Below are 14,829 nucleotides of genomic sequence, written 5' to 3'. Positions count from 1 at the left end.
AAGCGCTCAAGATGGCGGGAGGTTCGGCGAGATAGAAGCATTAGAGGTGAGCATCGGGCCTGGGAGGATTGGTTACTTACCGCAACACTCCTTTCCTGACCATGAGCAACATCTACATCCAAGAGCCCCCCACCAACGGCAAGGTGAGGCATGCCGGAGGGCAGGGGCTGCGGTGGGCGAGGGGTAGGCCGTCGGGTGGAGGGTAGCTGTACCCCAGCCTCGATGAGGGGCCTGCGTGTGGTGTGCTTGCGGGGAGCTACTTTGGAAGGTGGTATGCGCTCCTCTTGTGGGCCGGGTGTGCACTGCGGTTGCTTTTGAATGGGGGCATGTGAAGAAATTACATGTTGCGGAGGGTGGGAATGAAGGGACGACAGGTGAGGAGGATATGTACTGTATGTGTGGCGGTGAGGTTGGGGGGTGGGCATGGTTTGGTTGACACAGCCCTAAAGGACATTACCTCAGTCAAAGCACAACGTGTGTTGTGTGGAGACATGATACAGAGTAGTCCTTGAAGGGCTTAATTTAATTTTCTCTGTTCTGAACTATATCTTAGGTTCCTAAATGTATTATAATCTCTCACTGAATGCAATAGTATTACTTGTAGGAAAGGTAAATTGTGTATTTTTTTCATGTTGTTTCATTATAGAAGTGATACAGATTATCTAAGTATCGTGTGTCAGGTACCAGGTCATTGGCTTTGAAGTCTTGTACATACTGGTTCTGAACTGTATGTTAAGTCCTGGCAGTACTGTCTGGGACTAACATTTGAATGCCTGCTACCATTACTAATATAATGAATTCAGAAGTATTTTTTTTTCAGTCAGCAGTGCTATTCTTTGATCAGCTCCTAAGTTACAATAAAATCGATTTTTCTGTTATTTTTATTAGGTTTTGCTGAGAACAACAGCAGGAGATATAGATATAGAATTATGGTCAAAAGAAGCACCAAAAGCATGTCGAAATTTCATCCAGCTTTGTATGGAAGGTAATGACTGAATGGGATAGGAAATCCCATTTAAATCATTTCATGTACATATGCAGTGTTGTTTTCTTTGTGCCTTTTTTGTAAAACAGAAGTCATAACTATGTTTTAACTTTAGTAGGTTAATGAATTTATTTGTATTTAGAAAATACTACCAACACTCAGTGTTTTTCAAGATTATTAATGAACCAGTGGAGAAAAAAAAAAAGAAAAAAATTTAGATCATGTTCATAGTAGATGACGTAGTATTACTGAGAATTTGTATCTCACAGGCTTGGGAAGGCTTATTTTCAGGAAGTTTCTACAAAGCAGCAGTCATGCAATATTGGGCATCCTCTGAAATTCTCATTTATATATCACCATGTTTACTACCTTTTCATTTTTTTCATAAGCGTTTCTAAAGTTTCATTTGCTGTAGATTTTTTGTTAACAGAAGCTCTGTAATGCTCTTCACTGAAGTGAAGCTCCCTATTGGGAAAACTGAAACAAGAAGTTGTGAAGAATCTGGTGCCTTTTTGTGTTTTCTAGCTGCTGCTATTATCCCATTGATACATTTATAGAGTGGTTAAGGGTTTTTTAGCCCTCCTCTGTTAAGGAAAAGTAACAGTCTAGAATTTGTGCCTCCAGCATGGATCCAGCCTGTCCCATGTTCTTACACCTAATGTGAAAATGTGTGTCTCCATTTAGGGCTCAGGGCAAGCCCAGGGAGCAGGATTTTCTCTCTGTTGTCCCTCACTCTCCCAGGGGAGGATTAAAAAAAAAGGGAATAAAGAAAAGATGCTTCACACAAAGTTGGAAGTTAAAACTGTAACAAGTTTAATGAAAAACAACAGGGGAAAGGAAAAGGAAATTAATAAGGAACAAAGGATATTTAACTATATACAAAACCCGATCCCAGTAGTCCCGAGTGGAAGTGTCTAAGCAGTGCCTCATGGCCGCTGTGACCACTGTGGCTCGTCACCAGGGACCTCAGTGGTGACGGGAAGTGGATGGTGGTGGATGGTGCCGAGCATGTGAAGGTAGCCTCAGCCATCCCAAGATGCAACAGGAAGCAGCCCAGGAAGCCAGGAAAAGCCCTCGGGCTTTTTAGACTGTGGGCAGAAAGGGGAGGGAACAGAACTGATCTTGGACCCCCCAGGGTCCTACAGAAACCACCTGTCCTTCCCTTTCAGGCTGTTAACCCTTAAACTATAACAACGTGGAGATTTTTTGCAATGGTAAATCAAGTTTTTAGCCCTTGGTAAGTCCTGAAAGTTCAGTCATTATCATCAGTGTTAAAGAAGTGGGTGACACTTGGGTTTCATGCTCATGAGTGAAAATTTTAGTCCTTTGGTCTATGGATATGGCTAACAATGTATGTGAGATGTTGGCTGCGACAGAGTATAATAATTCTGTCTCTCCTTTTAAATTGATGTGTGTTGGTAGTATCATTCCAGTGATAAAAGTGAAAAGTTGAAAAGGAAGTAACTCATCAGTATCATCTTTCTTGGAACAGAAATATATGACACCACATTTATTTTTTCATAAATGTCATCAGCAATACTTTATAGATGAGATACTGTCACACAGAGCAAGACAGTGGAAGAGGAGGGAACCCAGTGGAAATAACAGAATCCAGTTACAGCACTTGCTTTTTGGAACCTCAGAGTCTAGACAGCTCTGCATAGTGTATGTGGAAGCTTGGTTCTGAGACTGCATGTATTTAATATCCTTTTCTCTTTTTTTTTTCTTTTTTTAGAGTATTACAATAACACAATATTTCACAGAGTAGTGCCTGGCTTTATAGTGCAGGGAGGTGATCCCACTGGTACTGGATCAGGTGGAGATTCAATCTATGGAGCTCCCTTCAAGGTATGTTTCTGTGTATCTTTTGCATTAATTTTTGGGTGTTCTCTATCAGTTGTTCTTCCTACTGTGTTAGATTGTGAGAAAGCAAACTGTATATTAGCAATACAACATTATACATGTACAGTAAGTGCTTTCACATGTTGATTTAGTATTTTTAATATGCCTTTTTGAATTGAGTGTTTTTAAATCTAGCTGTACTGATACTTTGAACCTTACTAGCATGAACTTCACAAGGAAAGATGGGCGAGAGGAAGAGTTAAGAGTAGGTGTCGATATGTGGCAAACTCAGATGCAGATGTACATTATTTACACACATCATATATCCTTTAGTAAAGGTCTCTGAATGTTGTGTATGTGTTCCTTGGTATTATTGATACTGGCATGGCTCATCTCTTAGGCAGCAGTCTGAGTAAAGCTGTGCACAGCAGCTGTGTTTTGTTCTGCCTGATTGTTCTATTTCAGATGGGCAAACACCTTTAACTCATGACTGAAGCTGCATAGCATGTCTCTGGGCCTTCTATCTCCCTGCTGCTAGAATAGACTCATCCATGTAACACAAATGCGAAGTTTGTGGAAGGGTTTGGTACCTAAGTAGAGAACAAAACAATTATTACTGATATTTTGTAGCATCACCACTTAAAATTTGTGATATCTCAATATTGCAATATTTAGAATTGTGATACTACGATGGTACTAATATATTGCTCATCACTTTCACCTTGCTTTGAAAGTAGTCCTATTCTGGTTTCCCATGGTCAAGAAAATATAATTCCTATGGGTTTTTGCAATAATGCAGTCTGTTATTGAGCATCCAGTTATTTTACATGAATTAGAATTTTCCCCTAAATAGAGTGGTTAACAGGAATGTTAGTTCTCCAAGAAATATATGAAATGCAGTTAATTTTAGAAATGCTTTGGATTTTTTTAATGTTGGGGGGGATAATAAATTCTGACAAAAATAATGAATAACAATTCGTTATTAGGCAATGGTTGAAAAAAGGGAAAATTAACAAGACAGAACTTAGAGTTTAAATCATATTTCTTTCTGTTACTGATAGACTAGTTTCTAATTCCTTTCTTTCCGTATTTGTTGGTTATGTGTTTATGGTTTCTTTTGGAATAAGATTGTTTACTTGTTTGCATTATTGTAGGAACAAAGAAGAAAAAGTATTGACTAAAAATAATCTCTTCTGCTGAAAACAGAGGTTTTTAGATACAATTGTGGCATTAAGTTTCAAAAGAGTTGGTTGATTCCTGTCTGAATTTAAAACAACATGTTTTCTGTGGATGTATTTTGATGTAAATAACAGTAGCTAAAGAAGGAGAAAAAATAGCTCCATACTTAAGTCATCTTCTTTCCTCTTCTGTCTTTGCCAGGATGAGTTCCACTCACGATTGCGATTTAATCGAAGAGGACTTGTTGCTATGGCAAATGCTGGGCCCCATGATAATGGGAGTCAATTTTTCTTTACATTGGGTCGTGCAGATGAACTCAATAACAAGCACACAATCTTTGGAAAGGTCTGGTACAAGGACTGTAGTTCCAGTTTAAGTTTAAGAGAAGCTACTATAAATTTCTCAGTATTTAAAGCCTATTTTAGTGGTGTTTGCTGCTACGTACATTTAAAATTTATTTCACTGCTTTCTAAGTCGTCTTTGTTCTCTTTGTTTCTTGTGTCTACAGAAATGTGTGTATGGGTGGTTCCCGTAACTATCTACTTTGCTGCTGTTATTCTTCTAAATTGTATTTTGGTGTGTGTTTCTTTTGAATAATCTCTTACTAATATTATGGCTCTATCATTATTAATCAGTTCATCTAACACTAGTAACATTTTAGAAAGTTTTTTTGTAAATTCTAATTAACCAAGAAGAATCAGGACAATGAAAAATAAAAGATTAATTTAGCACCCTCATGATTTATTTTAAAGAAAATAAACATTTTTTTTATTTCACAGTGTCTTTTATTTTCCTGTTTCACAGCTCACAGTAAGAATTTGACATCTTCCCCTGCATATGCTGTCAAGAATGCATGTGCTCCTTCAACTCTTGCTGTTAAATTTAAAAAAAACCCCAAACCTCTGGACATTGTGCTTGCTATCTTTTAAAAATCTTACATGCTTCCACTATCTTCTGTATCATTTGTGTTTTCAAAATTATTTACGTAATAATTGCGCTGCATTTTGCATAATAGTTAACAGAAGTTACAGTAAAGGACTTTCAAACCATTTTTATAAATTTGACAGGTTACAGGAGATACAATATATAACATGTTGCGCCTGGCTGAAGTAGAAGTTGACAAGGAAGAGAGACCTCTCAGTCCACACAAAATAAGAAGTAGTGAGGTATGTTCTGGTTTGAAATGTGAAAATTATTTTATTTGTAGTGTTTGCACAAATGTGTTCTAGTATGACAACTTGTCCCTTGTATATTGTTTTAAAGTACTGAATAATTTTATTATAAAAAAATGCTTTGCAATGCTTTGTAGCAAAGGCTCAATGCAAGATGAGTCTAAAATAGCACTTTTTTAACAGGTTTTGTTTAATCCTTTTGAGGACATTGTTCCAAGACCAAATAGAAAACTGTAAAAGGACAAGCCAGAAGAAGCAATTAAAAAGTCCAACGTAAAAGGCACAAAGTAAATATATGCAATTTAAGTCTTGATTAATTTTCTTTCACCTTTAATTTGCAGCTTGATAATTTTCTGTGTCTGCTTTTGGGACATAAGGCTTTACCAGAATGCATGGAGAAATGTTCTTTAATGGTAGCAAAACCTACTTCTCTGTTTCTGAAGAGACTGTATGAATCTGGTTGCTCTGACTGTAGTGATTGCTGTGCATCAGCTGAACTCTAACTTTTTCCTGCATGATGATAGTTTGTTGCAAGAGAGGTAAAAGGTAGCTTAAGCATTTCCCATGGGCAAGAATCATGCTTTTGTGACTGACTTGACATTGAAGTTAATCTGTACTAGTAACTTGGTCATAGCTCAGCTGTTTCAGCAACCACTTCTTTTTCATTAAATACTTGGCAAATGCCAGGCATTTTGACATGGGAAATTCTGGTTTATGTGAACGAAATTTGGTAGTTATGAACATGCATTGAAAACTAATAGGAAATCTAAACTGTGTGTATGCTTTCAGTTCTGTTGAACAGAAATACAACATGTAGAGACTGACTGGTTCCAACATAGTGTAAAAAACATAATTTTGAAAAAAATCTTAATGATTGTTATGTCTTTTAATTACATTCTGTGAATGTATGTACATTTGATGTTTTTCTTAGCTGTCATATCTGGAAAGTATTGTGTTTGGTGCTTGAGTGGAGCTCTATTGGAAAAAAAAAATTAAAAGTGCAACTTACCTGTTTTCAGAGCTGTCAGCATTTAAGAGTGTGAAGATTAGTCAAGGCAGAATGTCTTGAATTCCATCTTAACTGTTTTCTAAATGATGCTTAACTAGCCTGATTGTCTAGAGAAGAGAAACATGTCTCGCATCTCTAAATATTGGTGATTTATTGCAAAACAGCATAGTTGTTTGATACATTTAACAGGATGAAAAAATTTGCATCGAATATGAACGTAACAGGTTTAAAATTTGTCAATTGTTAATAAAATAGCATTTATAGTTTTACTGAAAGTTGTGTTTTCTCTCTTGAAGAAATTTTAATCTCCTTTCCTTTGGAGAAGAAGCTGAAGAAGAAGAAGAGGAAGTCAATAGGGTTAGTCAGGTACTGTACCAAATCATCCCGATTTTTCTTTTCAACTTAAAATTACCTTTTTGTGTGTTTGTAAAAAGCTTTAAAGTTCTTAATGTCATTCGTATGTTTGAGTTTTGAACAACAATACTTCTAGAAATTTTATCAGTTTTTATTATTCTAATATTTTGACTTGTTGAAAAGACAGAAGTTTTTAACTTTTCCAACTTTGAAGGTGCCTTCAATTACTGTGTGGTATTTTTACAGTTGTGTAAACATAATGTTTCATACTTCATATGTCTGCTGCTTAAAATTAATGGAGGTGATAGGTACTTTATTCTTCTTAACCTCCTTAATTATAAAGATGTGATTTGGTGGTAAAACACTTGGAGTTTGAATAGATCATCTTGTTTATTGCCAGTGCATTTTTAGCTCCATTTTAATATATCTATTTCATGTGCAAAATGAGATGGAATTATTGTGGTAAAAATACTGCATTATCATAATGAAATAGCACCCTATTGTGAATTATCAACCTTCACAGAACTTGGGTTGCATGGGTGTTCTTTGTTCTAACATTTTCTAAACTGACTTTGCCACTTAATTAAGATTGGTTTAAAAATTTTGTTGTAAAGTTGCCATACTAATTTCTGCTACAGACCAAATTATTTCTTTAGAGCGCTAGGCTTTCTAACTTATTTTATGGTTCAGGTACCTACCTGCTTCAGTTAGTGATTTGACTATGTAGTGTTGAGTCCTGTACCATCATAAATGAAAAAAAATGTCCTCGAGCCCTACGGATTTAGGTAAAATACAAAAGACAACAGTCAACAAAGTGACAGACAGTATTACACTGAGATAGTACCAGCCAGGATGATAGTAGAGATTTATCACAACGATAGTTTTAACTACTTTTCTTCCTTGCTTCAACGTACCAGTCAGACTAATGACACCTGTTTACCTTAACACACTTATCTGCAGTTCTGCTCTTGGTATATGTCTGGGTTTCAGTTTTTAATATTGCATTTAACTCGTTTCCTTTCATCTTCTTCACTTTCACACCAGATACTGGCTTTTCAGTTTAAAAAGATGTAAACATCTCTTTCATGACAAGACTAGTTTCAGTGCTGTCATGCTGTCTTCAAGATCTCCTGCCTGAAGATCTTGTTGTTCAGTTTATTTGATAATTTGCATCAGTAGATGATTCCTGCATGGTGTATTGCAGGTTGTTTGTTTGTTTTTCTAGGGGTCGTATTAGTGTTCTACCAGTTGATAAGTACTGCATTGTACATTGTAGTTGTCTGAGTTGTCATATGCCATTATTGGAAAGTAAAGTTCTTAGCTCTTCATTCACTCAAGTATGTATGTGCTAGACCATATTTCTGGATATGTAATGACTGTGATGATTAAACAATCTCTTTTTAAAAAATCTTTACTTTAAAATTAAGTGCATTGCTATTGCAAAAATACCTTTTAAATCCATGGGTTAAATTTGATACTCCTCTTTCTGGATGTAGTCACTTGAAAAGAATGCCTTCTTGGTTCTTCTGCTATTAAAAGTGTTTATGCTTACTGCTTAGGTTAAAGCTATTGAAAAACAGATTACCTTTTTCTTACCATTATTCTTTTTCACTATCTCAAACACTGACATTTGTAACACCCTTTTTTTTTTAACAGAGCATGAAGGGAAAAAGCAAAAGTAGTCATGATCTACTGAAGGATGATCCACATCTAAGCTCAGTTCCTGCTGTCAAAAGGTTAATATGTGATTTCCAGTTTCCAGGACAGATTTACTTTCTGGTTGTTAGATGTGATTAGCAGCATGTATATATACTCATTGTTTGTCTATTACACTTTAAAAAGGGAAGAATGGCAATGCTGGATTGGACCAAATTTTCCTCTAGCCCACTATAATGTCACCAACATCTGCCATCAGTAGATGCTTAACAAAGAACGAAAGCAGGGTAAGCATAGTGTTTACCTGAGTAGCCTACCAGTCTCCATGTACTTTGCACTTGGGCGATTGTCAAGAGTTTGGTGCAGTTCATCTCTTTAGTAATCCTTAAGAGAGCTCTCTTCAAAGTACTTGTACAGTCTTTTAGAATGTTGTTTATAATCAAGTGTTCCTGTCTGCTGCAGGTAGAGGTCTGAACATGGTTTCTGCTGACCTTATTTGATAAATTCTAACTCTTACTCTGGAAGAGACAGTGAGCAGTCATTCCCTTTGTACCTCTCTTCACCACAATCGCTTCTTAGTCTGTCTCCTTTCCAGTCTAAACTTTTAAAGCCTACTCAACTTTTCCTCACACAGAAGTCATTCTCTACCCGTGGTTTTTCTTGTTGCTCTTCCCAACCCTAGTTCTGTTCTAAAATATTTCCCACTCCACTCCCCCAAATCTAAACAGCGTATTTAAAATGAGGTGAATAATAAATCTATGTGCTTGTATAAACATGGTTTTCTTCTCTATTTTGTTTTAATACTACCTAATTTCTGTTTTGCTTTTTTAACCACTGTTGAGTATTGAGCTGAGACAATTCCGTGAAAATATATCAACTCAAAGAATTTGCTTACCATCAGTGATAGTCAGCTGAAAGCTGACCTATTCTGTATGTGGGACTCCTTTTCCTCATGTGCATAGCGTTACTTTTATCTCCTTTGGATTGCATCTAGCATTTCATTGTCTTATCATTCATGTCCTTCTGCAATTCCTCATTCTGCTCTTGTGTTTACTATCCTGAGTACTACCAAAAATCCTCAGTAACCTAACTGTTTGCCTGCTTTGTTATTGAGGTCATTGAACAGCTCAAGCCCCAACACAGACCACTGTGAATATACACTAGCAATCTTCCTCCATTTCAGGAAGTGATCGTTTGCTTCTAACTGCTGTTTCCTGTCTTTTAACCATCTATTTATTCATGCATGGACTTCCTTATCACCCCAAGACTACTTAGTTTCCTTATAAAGCTTTTGGTTAGATGTCCTATGTGAGTCTGGATATATCAGAGAGATCACCCACAACCACATGTAGCCCTTTCAAAACGCTCCCAGAGGTTGGTATGGCAGTTCCCTTTTATATCCATGTCACAAATCCCAAGCAGGTCATTTTTTCTCTTACTATGGCTTCTACTTGTTCAGTACTGACATCAGAATTACAGGCCTGGATGTATTTTAATTTAATACTTAAAGATGTGGTTTGTTGTTGGTTTTTGTTTCTTTAGAGGTTTTTGTTTGGTGGGATTTCTTGTTTTTGTTTTTGCTGTTTTGTTTTTTTTTTTAGTTAGAGTCTTCTGTTAAGAAATACTTCCATGGAGTTTTCTGGATTAGTTTTTTAAATGAAATTAATGTCATTGCTTACAACAGATACATTGTTTCTTTGGTGACCTTGATGACTTATTGATGCCTTAGCGAAAATCTCAAAGCCTTGACTTCAAAGACTACTTTAATATTCCATGCTTTGTTTTTCTAATATAACTTCTTAAAATTGTGGAATGCAAAAATTTTCAAGGGTCTTTGCTAGCTGACATAAACTAGTAATAGTGGATATGTTAGCTTTAGTATATTCAAATAGATTCTATTTTTTTAATACACTAAACTGTAGCTGTGTAACAAAAGATTTTGATGTTAAGCTTAATAATCAGTATAGTGCATGTTGAACATGCCTATATAGAGGCAGCTTTCCTAAATATAGACTGTTTGAAATGAAATGCAAGGAATTGTTTGAAATGAGATTAAAACCATTCATCTTAATAGTGAATTGTGAATTATGATTTTTGTTTGGTTTTTTCCTTTTAACTGCAGTGTGATGCAAACAGTAGTTAAAAAAAACCACAGTGATGTACTAATTTGTTGTGTATTTTGTCTGACAGTATTCTTGTACTGTTGCTTATGTTTTCTGTTTGCTCTTGTAAGATACTGCATTTATGCTGTGACATAGCACTTGCCAGTCTGCTTTTTACTCCAGATAGAAGACTATAGAAATCAATCTACTTGCCCAATCATACTTTTTTCTTGAACCAAAATTTTTTAGTTTAAAGTTTAATAATAAATAATAATGGTTATTGTTGTTACAATCCTTCATCTTTCAAGAGACTGTATACGTTGCTGTTCTGTTTGGGTAGCTCAACATGTGGTTAGAATTTATCCATTGTGTCACAGTCTGGTTTTATCCTCTGTTTTTAAACATTTCTAATTAGAAAGAATTATGACAGTTGAACGATAGACAAAATTATTAATACTGTTAAGTTTAATATGAGGAGGATATAATTGAATAGGATGACCAAAATTTCAAGTAGCTAACCAAAGTATTTGTTATTTAAGAATTGAGGCTCTTTTAAACAGTATTTCAAATCTCTGCTGGTACTTCAAAGTAATTATGATTATTTTTCTTCTTTTAGTGAAGCAGCAAGTGAAGAAGGGGATTTGAGTGAGGTAAGTAACTTTTTTTTAAAAAGAAGTCTTTGCTGTGTGTGAATTAGATTTTCTTAGAGAAGCAAATGCTACTTAGAGGCTTTTGACAACCAACTCAAGTCAGATTTCAAGTAAAATGCTGGAGGTCCTTTCAGAACTCTTAAGGTTTGGCCATTGTGAACATTCACAGCGGGGTAGAGTTACTACTGCCTACTGTCTACTGCATTTTATAATAACTGCTGACCAGGTATTTCAGTCAGTAAATAAGGTGCATAGGAGCTTATGTACCACAAAGTGACAAACCATTAATAAAAGTCCTGAAATTGCTTCTAAAAAAAAAAAAAGTGTAAAAATAAGTTTGTCATGAATAATGATGTAACTCAAATGTCTAAGGGGAAATCTGCATATGAGTGAGAATCCTGTTGGAAAGATTCCTTAAAGGAAGCAAACTTTCAGTGAATCTGTATCACTTGAATAGTATTGGTTAAGACTGACACTTCTGAAAGACAGGAAATCTGAACAATCAAGCAGCAACAACCAATCAAACATGGAGGCTATTTTAATTACAAGAAGATTGTCATACATGGTGCAGAGTAAAGTTACAAGCTGAAGTATGTCTTCGCCTCCAGCCATAGGTTGTGGGGATAGCCCTTTGAGTTATGTTACGACTAGAATTTAATATTTGAGTAGGAATGTAATCTCCCATTCCCTGAAGTTAGTCCTGAAATGTACTGTTTTCCATATCTATCCACCATGCACAGGTACTGCTTGGTTAGTTGATGCACTGTGGAAATTAAAAAAAGACACAATCTATTCCATTCTTGTGCCTAAGTAAAAAGAAAAGAGTCTACTTCCACCCTGTTTCTTGTTGGATTTTCCACAATGCATAGTATGAGCTCAGGTTCTTGGCCTCCTCTCTTCTGTGACTCCTGCTGTGCAGGAGCATTTAAGTGTTAGAAGGGTTCTGAGAATGGTATTTAATAATTCTTCAGATGTCCAGTGTTAAATGAACCTGATTCAAGGAGTACAGTACAGAAACAGGTATACTTATTTAAATTTTTATTTTTCAGCCTAATTAATTTGAATGCTGTTATAATAATGTCGTGGATTAGGAAATAGGAATGCTTTATTTTTTCCTACAGCTGCTCTCCTTAGGTTTCACTTCACTGAAAGATCTTAGCTAGCATCTAAAGTTGTACTAGTGTTTTATCATCTCTCATGGAGTTATTTCAGTTAATGCATCACAGGACCACTTTCACATTTACACAGCTGCAACATGTTAGTAGTTTTATAGTCATCCTAGAAGCAAATAATTCTTCCAGTTCTCCCTGCCTTCTCCAAATAACAAGTCTAGTGTGTAAGAGAAACTCATAATTCCTTAAGTGCCTAACCTTGCTGTTCATACTATAAAATATCATCCTGTTTCTCTTACTGCAGTCCTCAAATTCGTACAGATCCTTTGTATTAACAGTACTTCATCACTATTTGTTAAGCCTCTTTTTATGCCCAAGTCATTAATGAAAACATTCTATGTAGTGTGCTCACAAGACTGATGGTTTGTTTTAATTTCCTTTTCACCACCAGTGACATTGACCAGTGTTTTCCTCTTCCTATTTGTCAGCTAGTTGTTAAGCAGTAAGTTTTGTGTGGTACTATAGATAGATAAAGCTTGATATATGCCCCTCCAATTCAATAATCTCAAATGGCTAGATCATATTACATACAGTAGCCATTACATATGCTGATGCAAAATCTCTCATTACATTTTTATTTCCAGAGCAAACAGAAGAATAGGGCAACTTCACCTAGTTAACAACATCACCTGAAATCCAGCTTTCAGTTTTTCTCTTTTTGTGTCTTGCTTCTCTCTCCTCTTGTATCTGTTGCCACTTTTTTTCCCCTCTCCCCCTCCATAGTTACAGACATGGTCTTCATGACACTCTTCCTCCTGCCTGTCAGTCACACCCAGCACAGGTACATTGTCTTCAGAGCATTCCTCTCTTAAGTGCTGGCATGCTAGCACTCTCCTGGATAGAGTACTGACGGTCCTCTTGAATACCGTTTCTAAATCTGTTCTTTCTCTCTGTGTGGTTAAAATTACAGTCACTTAGGATCTTATGCTTTATCTTTGTTTAATTAACCTGTCCCAAAAAATGCAGAGATGTGCCTTCTAATATTTGAGTTGGCATCCCGCCATTAAAATTCATGCAGACTTCATTCTTCAGCAGAGGAACTAGTCAAACTTGGATCCCTTCATCTAGCCAATCTGCTTCTTCATTGCTGAGGGAAATTACTTCTCCCCTCAAATGTCTTTGAACTGACGTAGTTTATCTTCTTTTACTGCCTTCTGCTAGGCCTGGAAGCATCATGCCTCTGTAGCAAGTCAGGATGATCAATTCCACAGGCTTTCACAACCTCTTTTGATCAATGTGGCATTTATAAATTCCCTCATGGAGACTGATGGGCAACCTCTTCCATCACATCATGACTGCAGCATAGCCCTGTGGCAGAAAGTTCTTAATAAGTTTTATTTTCTCTTAGTGGAAAATGTTCTTAAGATCTTAAGGAAATGTTCAATAAATTGCCTTAATCAAATTTTGGATCCATTAACAGTGACAAGACTACTACCACATTATGATGAGTTCTTCTACAGACCTGTAGGGGTTTACAGTCTGGAATAGAGTGTTTTGTCTTTTTAAACAATACAGAAAAGATTTGTATATGAAAAAGTGTTTAACTACCATATTTCTAATTTTGTATTACTTCTGAAGCAGATAAGGAGGTACTTATTTGAAAACATTGCTTTTAAATGAAGTAATTTTTTTGTAAGGGATTATCTTTGTAAGAAAAGCTTTTCATATTCAAAATTATGTTGTTTAAAAAAAATCTTAAAAAGTTTAATCATTTTTAATCAATAAAGGAAGAAGAAAATTATGAAGATGCTGGTAGTGTACAAGGTGAAGTTGCTAGCAATGAGAGATTTGATATGAAAGAACGCATTGCCAAAAAGTTGAAGATCGATACCAGTGGAACAGCTAAACAGCCACTTCAAGAGGAAGAAGCTAAGACAGAAAAGAAAACAACTAGTCGCAGGTAAGTATCGTGCTGGGTTTTTTTCCCCCTCCAGCTTGTTTACAGTTAGGTATTCTACTCAGTTCCAGTTTTGCAGTTCCTACATTGATGGGTCAGTATTATATTAAAATTATCCTCTCCCTGCACCTCTGACTGTGGAAACTGAAATTCCGTATTGCTTTCTCATTTTTTAGTTTTATTTTGCAGTTTAAAGCAGTTAAATTACGTTGTTGTTACACTGAGCATTTACTGATACCTTGTGTGGGCATTTTATTTTTTTCCTGTGAGTTACAAATAAAGAGTATTTCTGTGTATCTATCATGCTTTCCTTTGTATTTCTACACAGTTTTAAATTGAGTTTTGTAGCTTATTTGTCTGGGGTAACACATGCTGGTCATCCACCATTGAGACTTACAGAAAATAAAGGCTCTAGTCGTCCATTAAGGTCTGGTTTAACACAGCAGTCATTCTTACAATGTACTGGTTTTTTAGCACTGTTATTAATACATCAGTTTTTAAATACCACCTAGGGCTGTTCTTGAAGGACTGGAATATGTCCTTGTTTAGTACTGTGACACTATATTCAAATAATTAAAGTAGCTGTAAACAAATTATTTTGTTTCTGTAGCAGTATTCAGACATATTACAGACATAAAAGCATGGGTTCCAAAAGGTTGTGGCAGCCTTTGTGAACATCCGTACTGAAAAACACTCAATTTTCAGTAAGTTAATTTGCCTTCTTAGGACGTTGTCTCTTGCTAATCTTTCTTCCAGAGCTAGTTTGGGAATTTCTGCCTAATACTTATATTGCCTAAAAACATACATCATG

At 35.9% G+C, this 14,829-nt stretch overlaps 1 protein-coding gene across 1 annotated transcript; it reads left to right on the top strand.

The window, feature by feature from the left end:
* Positions 1-93: 93 nt before the first annotated feature.
* CWC27 (CWC27 spliceosome-associated protein homolog (S. cerevisiae)) lies at positions 94-14,021 on the top strand (the record flags this gene model as incomplete). Its single annotated transcript, XM_010188261.1, is given in 10 exon segments — positions 94-143; positions 889-985; positions 2,721-2,833; positions 4,208-4,351; positions 5,074-5,172; positions 5,362-5,465; positions 6,484-6,553; positions 8,198-8,277; positions 10,916-10,949; positions 13,849-14,021. Coding segments are annotated over 10 exon segments (956 nt in total), but the record flags the coding sequence as incomplete, so codon positions are not given.
* Positions 14,022-14,829: the final 808 nt, after the last annotated feature.

The sequence above is a fragment of the Mesitornis unicolor genome, unplaced genomic scaffold (assembly GCF_000695765.1).
Source record: "Mesitornis unicolor isolate BGI_N332 unplaced genomic scaffold, ASM69576v1 scaffold12837, whole genome shotgun sequence".
NCBI classification, from domain to species: Eukaryota; Metazoa; Chordata; class Aves; order Mesitornithiformes; family Mesitornithidae; genus Mesitornis; species Mesitornis unicolor.
Note: the sequence above shows the minus strand (reverse complement) of the source record. Positions and strands in the feature narration are given on the sequence as shown.